The sequence below is a fragment of the Ylistrum balloti genome, unplaced genomic scaffold (assembly GCF_031769215.1).
Source record: "Ylistrum balloti isolate Yb309-2 unplaced genomic scaffold, AGI_CSIRO_Ybal_v1 Utg370504, whole genome shotgun sequence".
In the NCBI taxonomy this organism is placed as follows: domain Eukaryota; kingdom Metazoa; phylum Mollusca; class Bivalvia; order Pectinida; family Pectinidae; genus Ylistrum; species Ylistrum balloti.
The window spans coordinates 732,156-743,901 of NW_026782326.1; the positions used below are offsets into that span (position 1 = coordinate 732,156).

Genomic DNA, 11,746 nt, shown 5'->3' on the forward strand with positions numbered 1-11,746 from the left:
ACATGTGATTCACATTTCTGCACATAAACTTTGAGTTTAGGGAGCAATTCAACCGCTCTCTCGGCTACAGGTACATTCTCCATCCATCTGTGACTAACAAATTTTGATGGCAGCATTGTGGTTCCAGTTACACAAATATACTAAACAAAAAAAAGAAAGGTAACACTACTTTATTCTGTGATTAATTAATTAACCCCTTCATAAATCCTTACCAATCATGTACGAATAAAGTAATTGATCAATTCTAATAAAACTGCAGTCATGGTTCATTATAAAACTTTGCGTTCAGTTGATTTTATTTGACTGTAAAGGACGTTGGGGTCAATTTCAAAGGTAACTACATTAGTAACGGGTATGGCCACCGTTTGCGAAGTAAACAGCATTGCAGCGTCATCGCATGGAACTCGTAAACCGGCGGATAATTCGAGGAGAGATGTTGTTCCATTCAGCGATCAAGGCTTGGGCCAGCTCCTGCAAGTCGCCCAAGGACGTCCCAGACATGCTCAATCGGTGCCAAATCAGGTGAATTAGATGGCCAATCTAACACCTGTACGTTATTCTGCTGCAAGAAAGTTCTGCTGACGCGACTGGTGTGCGCTGGTGCGTTATCCTGTTGAAAAATGGCGCCAACGCCATGGCGTTTTAAGAATGGCAGAACCACTGGTCTTAAAATTTCGTCCCGATATCGAGTGCCGGTTAAATTGCCATTTAACACAACAAGCCTGATACGAGTCCCCCAAAAATACCACCCCAAACCATTACACTTCCGCCGCCAAAGCGGTCCCGTTCTGTGACGCAGCAGTTCGCAAAACGCTCCCCTCGTCGCCTCCACACTCTGGACGCCGCGCTTTCAATTGGTAGGCCCTCAATCTGTTGCGGACTTTTAGGGGAGACACACGACAACCAAACAATGTCCTTGTAGTCTCTACTGCGGTTACGAATCGATTGCGCAAGTGTATCAATCGTATACGACGGTCATCCCTGGCGGTCGTTTTACGGGGTCGGCCGCTTCGGGGACGATCGGATGTTGACCTAGTTTGGTTTAAACGACTTATCAACTGGCAAATTGTCTTAACACTGCAACCAAAATGCCGTGCAACTCGACGGCGAGACTCCCCAGCCTGGATCATGCCTACAGCCCTTTCTCTCTGTACTTGTGACAAACGGGACATGATGATAAAGTTGATAGATAGCAAGATTCGGTGATTTCTAAGTCCTAAGGATCTAAGAAACAGTTGTCAGTTTGAATGTTTATGAAATTCAAGCGAAGATACAAGTTAGTCGCAAAAAAACCTCCTGCAGCTCTTTCGCTAATACAGACTTGAATGATTTTGGTAACCCCCTTGGATTTTGTAGTGTAAAACATTACCATTTTCTAATATTGCACAAACATAATTTTGTTTTCACTCATTTACAGGTATTCGCCCAGGAGATATGTTAACCTTTCTTTTTTTGTTGAGTATATAATCCTCTCTTTTAGCTGGACTATCAAAAATTTGAAATGAAAATCTGCAGTATTCTACATAAAAATGTAAATTAAACATTGAATTTATACCATAGCATGCACCATTTCTATTTTCATAAATAAAATTTGATGACTGCGTTAATTATCAATATTAATGCACATTTTTCGCTCGTCAATTATTTTGACAACTACGTATGTATATACACATGCAGTTAACTACATACCGGTATAAATGTACATCATGCATGGGATTTATTTAGAATAACATGTACCCATGTATATCATGACATTAATTAGTGACATAATATATTTCAATTATTGATGATACAGTTAACAACTTATCAATTCATGTCATTGCTGTACAATTTTACATGTATATAAACTTCATTCTTGCATGTAATTACCTTAAACAGATAGTATAATGAGGACAAAAAAGTTGACATGTTCCACTCTGTTTTCTGAAATCCAGTCTTGAATGCGTTATGTACTATGTGGAGTCCACATGAACCATTGTTAATCAAATCTACATCATGGTCATTCTTCATTCTGTTCCTCAATAATCCATAGAATTTCCAGTTTACATTTGGACCATCCATCGAAACCTGCAGGACATGTTTAAGATGATTTGTTTCAAGTCCACTCAAGCCCTCCAAAAAGTGCTTTAAAACATCTTCAGAGGAACAGTGTCCCATAAATTGGGAGTTAAAATACCTGGAACTGATACTATCAGATTCACCATCCTAGAGTCTTAATAAAATGTCCATCTGTTTCAACTGCATTTTTTTGTTCAGACTCTCGTCAAACATTATCACGAAGTCACCAGTAAGTTTCTTCTGTAACAAAGACTTAAGATAGTCCGCTATCCCAAACACGCACATGTATCTAGATTTCGCCTCCCCACAGGAAAATCCACTCGCTATGTTACTATCACTAAACGTGACTTTAAATAACTTTGAAACATTTTCGTTTGACTTATACGAGATGCGAGATACTATTGTAACCCACACAATTTCTGCTTTCAACACGTCATTTTTTGTTACGAAGTCAGTCATTCTCATTGTCACAGACGATCGTTCTGCACTACTTGTAGTACTTGATGACGGCTGAGGATTATTCGGCGACGTTTCCATCGATTCATTTTCTTTTTTAACAGGAATTTTAGACTGTTTTGACATAGATGCGGCAAGTGTTTTATGCTTTTCTGATTTTTCGTGGCTTTTTAATGCCGACTCGCCCATCTTTCCAACATCTAACGCTTTCTCACACAAAGTACAGCGAGCTTTATTTCGCTCTCCTTTGATCCCCCGTACCCACACATATCGCGTTTCCCACTGTTTGTTTGTAAACACACACATGGAAAGGCATATCATCGATAGAAAACTAGGCCAAGCGCAAAGATGAGTCACTGCCAACACACACGTGTACATTCAAAATGGCAGTTCATAATCAATAACATTCGGAACACTTTTACTTTTAGGTAGCTCATGTAGAAGAACACAGAGATTAATGTCTGGGTCATTGCTACACATATGGTAAAACATTGAAACGAAAGTGAAAAACAACGATGAAATACGGAGAAAAAAACGACAGTGCTTACAGAAAGCTATTCTGGCAAAAATTGATTTAATTCAAGGACTTTTCAAGATAATTAGCTTAGTTCCCAGGACTTTCAAGGTATTTTTTTTAAATTCCAAGACTTTTACAGGCATCAGCTGAAATGCATGGACTTTTCATTTGCGTACGAACCATGTTTTATTATATGATAAAAAGTATTTTATAGCTAGATTGGATAAGAAACCGTTCAGGATACACTTTAATAACGAAAGTGAAAGTAAAGGTTATTCCAAGGAGTCCGTGGTCATTCGGAGAAATACAAGTATTTCAACCAAGTTGTAATACATCCTGTATGTGATTATAAACAGATAACCCCACAAAGGTTTGCAAGTATATATTAGTGAAAACAGTGGAATAAATAACTCTTACCAGTTACTATGGATACTCCGATATATTTCTATCATAATACATCACATACATCTGAAACTGCGATAAGAGAAGATGATATCTTGGAGCCACAGGTTTATAATCCTCCTCAAAATTGGATGAGATTAGTAAGTCATCCAGTACATGTACCAGACGGGGTGTTTTTCTGTGCCACACTCTACTTTGGGGATCTCCCAACTATTTCACCATATGGCGAGAGACGAGTGAGGATTCCTATCGATGATGTCTTGCGACAACTCGGGGGGAACGTTAAACTGTATTCAGGGGAACCAACTCAAGCTGGAAACAACACTTATGTCAGGATGATGCTTGTGAAAGAAGATGACGACTTTGATGTATTACAGCATATGAAGCAAGAAAATATAGCCAGTAATCAGTGGTTAAGACTGGCTGGAGGATACCAAGTTGCATGTAGACCAACATGGGTGTACATCTATGTTCCCTATCCAATTAGTGTCAAAGGCTGTTCTTGGGATACAGGTATGTATCTACAATTAAATGTATATCAACATATACGGTTGATTTGTATATATACAATAGTACTTGACGGTTCATTCTCAAATTCCACCCCACCTTCACAGTTCAAACAACAAAAAGTAGAATTGCTGTTCTGTCAAACCTGGTTGAAAAAGGTCAGTCAAGGGTCCAGATCAATGAGGTCTTTAAGTGTTTATGAAAGTGCCCTTAAAAAGAGCTTGCATTAACATAAAGCAATGTACAGCTGTAATAGGAAGAGTAAAGGAAATATTCGATCTTTAGCTGGACACATTACCGCTCAACCATACAGGCTAAAGGGTGACTTGTTCTTTAAACTTCTACACAATTCCCTCCTTCACAAAGTCTTCGACTCCAAAGACAACAACAACCCAGGTCCAACATCTGAAAGGAAGCATCTTGATCTCCTATAGATTCTACTCTTGGACAAATCTGCCATAAGAAGGAGTAATGGGAAAACATCGCGCTGTCCCCGCTGGGGTTCGAACTAGTGACCCTTCAGCCTCTACCTAGACACTCTACCACTCAACTAAATGGTGATCCTCATTAAACATGGCTACTAAGGCAACCTGTTTATGTGTGAATTTGTTACAAGTGGACAGTAAAAGTACCGGCCTTTATAGATGGGTACTTTCTTTTAAAGAGGACGCCTTAATAATTTTGTGTTTGCGATATAGAGGTAGCCTTCAGACAGGTGACTTTTATATAGAGATGACCTTTACAAACAGTTGGTTTCTATATTGAGGTAGTCTATATAGACAGGTGTTTTATCTATAAAGGTGATCTTACAGATAGTTGTATCCCATAGATAAGCCTACACTGCAGATTCGACTTCACTTTGTAGGAAAAAATGTTTTAAAGTTATAATGCTTGAATTTAGTTCGTAGGTATCTTAATGATTGCTGTCTTTTTTTTCTTGCAGTGAAACTGATCTAGTGGTGGATTACCTAAAGGTGCCCCTACCATCATCAAAGGGATTTTATCTGACGAAACATTTCTACAAATCTTAACATCACTGAAATAGTATGATTGATTTGAACTATATATTCAAATTTTAGATGGGGTCTCTCATGTGTACTAATAAGGTGTCTATATGAAAAAAAGGATAAAGTACATAAGTATGCCAGTATTACACATGGAATTGCTTCAACGTAATTGAATGGATTTGATCCATTCTCAGAGTCATGATAGTTCAAAAAAGGAAAATTGAAAATTCATTTTCATTACCAGGTATATGCTTCTGTACGTCTTATAACACTACAATGATTACCATCTATGTAAAACACTGTATTAATGCTGTTATCATGATCAATTATTATAAAACTTTTGTTGTTTAATAATCAAGTTACAGAGACTGCCATATTTCAAATTGACTTAGCTTAAACAATCATTGGAACTAAAATTTACTTATTTTTTATATTTTAAAAATAGTTTTTCTGTTATTGAAACATGAATTTTGATTCAAATTTTTCTTAGTCTAGATTTTTACCTATATTATTTTTACTGTATATTTTGGAGCAATACCTATCTGCTTTGCTTTTGCCAGCTGTGATCTTTTGCACATATGTGTTGAATTTAGTCTTCTTGCAACATGTTTAGCAATTGTAAATGTTGTCAATTTAATTTATTTTACCAATTTACAAGTATCATTTTTCAGATTTATCAAATACACAATTTATACACAATAAACTTAATGTTCATATATAGTCATTGTGGAGCTTCCTTTCTTATTATAACGTGTGATGAGTACTGTTACCAAAATTTGATTAAAACCTATTCTGTTATGGATTAAATAAAATCCGGAGTAAGACAATAATGATATACATTTTCACATAACCATTACTCTAACTGAATCCATTAAACTGTTTTATTGTGACTACCTGGTTACATCCCGGCACATGCTGATTGTATCTCATGTAGATTTTAAATTTCTATCTCAATACTTATCATATGGAATTATAAGCTGAATGAAATTTGTCGGTAGAATACTACCTTATGTATGATAGTTCTGGGTGACGTAGAATTCAAGTTCAGGAGTACGATACATGTAGTTATGTGTGGGGTAGAATTCCAGTGGTGGAGTATGATAGTTCTGGGTGGGTTAGAATTCCATCGGTGGAATATGATAGTTCTGGGTGACGTAGAATTCCAGTGGTGGAGTATGATAGTTCTGGGTGACATAGAATTCCAGTGGTGGAGTATGATAGTTCTGGGTGGGGTAGAATTCTAGTGATGGAGTATAGGGCGATCAGTTTGAAAATTTCCCATGAAACCTGCCAACTGTTTGGTAACAAACAGAAAGAATTCCAACTTTGCTTTTATTAGTTTATCATTTACACCTTCCTTGATAGCCTCATATGAGTTGTAGTTTGGTTTATTAATAACATGTGATTCACATTTCTGCACATAAACTTTGAGTTTAGGGAGCAATTCAACCGCTCTCTCGGCTACAGGTACATTCTCCATCCATCTGTGACTAACAAATTTTGATGGCAGCATTGTGGTTCCAGTTACACAAATATACTAAACAAAAAAAAGAAAGGTAACACTACTTTATTCTGTGATTAATTAATTAACCCCTTCATAAATCCTTACCAATCATGTACGAATAAAGTAATTGATCAATTCTAATAAAACTGCAGTCATGGTTCATTATAAAACTTTGCGTTCAGTTGATTTTATTTGACTGTAAAGGACGTTGGGGTCAATTTCAAAGGTAACTACATTAGTAACGGGTATGGCCACCGTTTGCGAAGTAAACAGCATTGCAGCGTCATCGCATGGAACTCGTAAACCGGCGGATAATTCGAGGAGAGATGTTGTTCCATTCAGCGATCAAGGCTTGGGCCAGCTCCTGCAAGTCGCCCAAGGACGTCCCAGACATGCTCAATCGGTGCCAAATCAGGTGAATTAGATGGCCAATCTAACACCTGTACGTTATTCTGCTGCAAGAAAGTTCTGCTGACGCGACTGGTGTGCGCTGGTGCGTTATCCTGTTGAAAAATGGCGCCAACGCCATGGCGTTTTAAGAATGGCAGAACCACTGGTCTTAAAATTTCGTCCCGATATCGAGTGCCGGTTAAATTGCCATTTAACACAACAAGCCTGATACGAGTCCCCCAAAAATACCACCCCAAACCATTACACTTCCGCCGCCAAAGCGGTCCCGTTCTGTGACGCAGCAGTTCGCAAAACGCTCCCCTCGTCGCCTCCACACTCTGGACGCCGCGCTTTCAATTGGTAGGCCCTCAATCTGTTGCGGACTTTTAGGGGAGACACACGACAACCAAACAATGTCCTTGTAGTCTCTACTGCGGTTACGAATCGATTGCGCAAGTGTATCAATCGTATACGACGGTCATCCCTGGCGGTCGTTTTACGGGGTCGGCCGCTTCGGGGACGATCGGATGTTGACCTAGTTTGGTTTAAACGACTTATCAACTGGCAAATTGTCTTAACACTGCAACCAAAATGCCGTGCAACTCGACGGCGAGACTCCCCAGCCTGGATCATGCCTACAGCCCTTTCTCTCTGTACTTGTGACAAACGGGACATGATGATAAAGTTGATAGATAGCAAGATTCGGTGATTTCTAAGTCCTAAGGATCTAAGAAACAGTTGTCAGTTTGAATGTTTATGAAATTCAAGCGAAGATACAAGTTAGTCGCAAAAAAACCTCCTGCAGCTCTTTCGCTAATACAGACTTGAATGATTTTGGTAACCCCCTTGGATTTTGTAGTGTAAAACATTACCATTTTCTAATATTGCACAAACATAATTTTGTTTTCACTCATTTACAGGTATTCGCCCAGGAGATATGTTAACCTTTCTTTTTTTGTTGAGTATATAATCCTCTCTTTTAGCTGGACTATCAAAAATTTGAAATGAAAATCTGCAGTATTCTACATAAAAATGTAAATTAAACATTGAATTTATACCATAGCATGCACCATTTCTATTTTCATAAATAAAATTTGATGACTGCATTAATTATCAATATTAATGCACATTTTTCGCTCGTCAATTATTTTGACAACTACGTATGTATATACACATGCAGTTAACTACATACCGGTATAAATGTACATCATGCATGGGATTTATTTAGAATAACATGTACCCATGTATATCATGACATTAATTAGTGACATAATATATTTCAATTATTGATGATACAGTTAACAACTTATCAATTCATGTCATTGCTGTACAATTTTACATGTATATAAACTTCATTCTTGCATGTAATTACCTTAAACAGATAGTATAATGAGGACAAAAAAGTTGACATGTTCCACTCTATTTTCTGAAATCCAGTCTTGAATGCGTTATGTACTATGTGGAGTCCACACGAACCAATGTTAATCAAATCTACATCATGGTCATTCTTCATTCTGTTCCTCAATAATCCATAGAATTTCCAGTTTACATTTGGACCATCCATCGAAACCTGCAGGACATGTTTAAGATTATTTGTTTCAAGTCCACTCAAGCCCTCCAAAAAGTGCTTTAAAACATCTTCAGAGGAACAGTGTCCCATAAATTGGGAGTTAAAATACCTGGAACTGATACTATCAGATTCACCATCCTAGAGTCTTAATAAAATGTCCATCTGTTTCAACTGCATTTTTTTGTTCAGACTCTCGTCAAACGTTATCACGAAGTCACCAGTAAGTTTCTTCTGTAACAAGGACATAAGATAGTCCGCTATCCCAAACACGCACATGTATCTAGATTTCGCCTCCCCACAGGAAAATCCACTCGCTATGTTACTATCACTAAACATGACTTTAAATAACTTTGAAACATTTTCGTTTGACTTATACGAGATGCGAGATACTATTGTAACCCACACAATTTCTGCTTTCAACACGTCATTTTTTGTTACGAAGTCAGTCATTCTCATTGTCACAGACGATCGTTCTGCACTACTTGTAGTACTTGATGACGGCTGAGGATTATTCGGCGACGTTTCCATCGATTCATTTTCTTTTTTAACAGGAATTTTAGACTGTTTTGACATAGATGCGGCAAGTGTTTTATGCTTTTCTGATTTTTCGTGGCTTTTTAATGCCGACTCGCCCATCTTTCCAACATCTAACGCTTTCTCACACAAAGTACAGCGAGCTTTATTTCGCTCTCCTTTGATCCCCCGTACCCACACATATCGCGTTTCCCACTGTTTGTTTGTAAACACACACATGGAAAGGCATATCATCGATAGAAAACTAGGCCAAGCGCAAAGATGAGTCACTGCCAACACACACGTGTACATTCAAAATGGCAGTTCATAATCAATAACATTCGGAACACTTTTACTTTTAGGTAGCTCATGTAGAAGAACACAGAGATTAATGTCTGGGTCATTGCTACACATATGGTAAAACATTGAAACGAAAGTGAAAAACAACGATGAAATACGGAGAAAAAAACGACAGTGCTTACAGAAAGCTATTCTGGCAAAAATTGATTTAATTCAAGGACTTTTCAAGATAATTAGCTTAGTTCCCAGGACTTTCAAGGTATTTTTTTAAATTCCAAGACTTTTACAGGCATCAGCTGAAATGCATGGACTTTTCATTTGCGTACGAACCATGTTTTATTATATGATAAAAAGTATTTTATCGCTAGATTGGATAAGAAACCGTTCAGGATACACTTTAATAACGAAAGTGAAAGTAAAGGTTATTCCAAGGAGTCCGTGGTCATTCGGAGAAATACAAGTATTTCAACCAAGTTGTAATACATCCTGTATGTGATTATAAACAGATAACCCCACAAAGGTTTGCAAGTATATATTAGTGAAAACAGTGGAATAAATAACTCTTACCAGTTACTATGGAAACTCCGATATATTTCTATCATAATACATCACATACATCTGAAGCTGCGATAAGAGAAGATGATATCTTGGAGCCACAGGTTTATAATCCTCCTCAAAATTGGATGAGATTAGTAAGTCATCCAGTACATGTACCAGACGGGGTGTTTTTCTGTGCCACACTCTACAATGGGAATCTCCCAACTATTTCACCATATGGCGAGAGACGAGTGAGGATTTGTATCGATGATGTCTTGCAACAACTCGGGGGGAACGTTAAACTGTATTCAGGGGAACCAACTCGGGCTGGAAACAACACTTATGTCAGGATGATGCTTGTGAAAGAAGATGACGACTTTGATGTATTACAGCATATGAAGCAAGAAAATATAGCCTTTAATTGGTGGTTAAGACTGGCTGGAGGATACAAAGTTGCATGTAGACCAACATGGGTGTACATCTATGTCCCCTATCCAATTAGTGTCAAAGGCTGTTATTGGGATAGAGGTATGTATCTACAATTAAATGTATATCAACATATACGGTTGATTTGTATATATACAATAGTACTTGACGGTTCATTCTCAAATTCCACCCCACCTTCACAGTTCCCACAACAAAAAGTAGAATTGCTGTTCTGTCAAACCTGGTTGAAAAAGGTCAGTCAAGAGTCCAGATCAATGAGGTCTTTAAGTGTTTATGAAAGTGCCCTTAAAAAGAGCTTGCATTAACATAAAGCAATGTACAGCTGTAATAGGAAGAGTAAAGGAAATATTTGATCTTTAGCTGGACACATTACCGCTCAACCATACAGGCTAAAGGGTGACTTGTTCTTTAAACTTCTACACAATTCCCTCCTTCACAAAGTCTTCGACTCCAAAGACAACAACAACCCAGGTCCAACATCTGAAAGGAAGCATCTTGATCTCCTATAGATTCTACTCTTGGACAAATCTGCCATAAGAAGGAGTAATGGGAAAACATCGCGCTGTCCCCGCTGGGGTTCGAACTAGTGACCCTTCAGCCTCTACCTAGACACTCTACCACTCAACTAAATGGTGATCCTCATTAAACATGGCTACTAAGGCAACCTGTTTATGTGTGAATTTGTTACAAGTGGACAGTAAAAGTACCGGCCTTTATAGATGGGTACTTTCTTTTAAAGAGGACGCCTTAATAATTGTGTGTTTGCGATATAGAGGTAGCCTTCAGACAGGTGACTTTTATATAGAGATGACCTTTACAAACAGTTGGTTTCTATATTGAGGTAGTCTATATAGACAGGTGTTTTATCTATAAAGGTGATCTTACAGATAGTTGTATCCCATAGATAAGCCTACACTGCAGATTCGACTTCACTTTGTAGGAAAAAATGTTTTAAAGTTATAATGCTTGAATTTAGTTCGTAGGTATCTTAATGATTGCTGTCTTTTTTTTCTTGCAGTGAAACTGTTCTAGTGGTGGATTACCTGAAGGTGCCCCTACCATCATCAAAGGGATTTTATCTGACGAAACATTTCTACAAATCTTAACATCACTGAAATAGTATGATTGATTTGAACTATATATTCAAATTTTAGATGGGGTCTCTCATGTGTACTAATAAGGTGTCTATATGAAAAAAAGGATAAAGTACATAAGTATGCCAGTATTACACATGGAATTGCTTCAACGTAATTGAATGGATTTGATCCATTCTCAGAGTCATGATAGTTCAAAAAAGGAAAATTGAAAATTCATTTTCATTACCAGGTATATGCTTCTGTACGTCTTATAACACTACAATGATTACCATCTATGTAAAACACTGTATTAATGCTGTTATCATGATCAATTATTATAAAACTTTTGTTGTTTAATAATCAAGTTACAGAGATTGCCATATTTCAAATTGACTTAGCTTAAACAATCATTGGAACTAAAATTTACTTATTTTTTATATTTTAAAAATAGTTTTTCTGTTA

General features: G+C 37.4%; 1 protein-coding gene across 2 annotated transcripts; it reads left to right on the forward strand.

Moving 5' to 3' along the window:
* The first annotated feature begins 3,272 nt into the window (after positions 1-3,272).
* On the forward strand, positions 3,273-11,648 carry LOC132555545 (uncharacterized). Of its 2 annotated transcripts, none has more exons than XM_060219896.1 (2): positions 3,273-3,946; positions 11,227-11,648. In XM_060219896.1, the coding sequence occupies exons 1-2, from the start codon at positions 3,457-3,459 to the stop codon at positions 11,238-11,240; spliced, it is 504 nt and encodes a 167-aa protein (XP_060075879.1). In that variant the 5' UTR covers positions 3,273-3,456; the 3' UTR covers positions 11,241-11,648. The 2 variants fall into 2 exon arrangements, with proteins under 2 accessions (XP_060075879.1, XP_060075878.1); XM_060219895.1 differs by lacking the exon at positions 11,227-11,648 and adding an exon at positions 4,884-5,674.
* Positions 11,649-11,746: the final 98 nt, after the last annotated feature.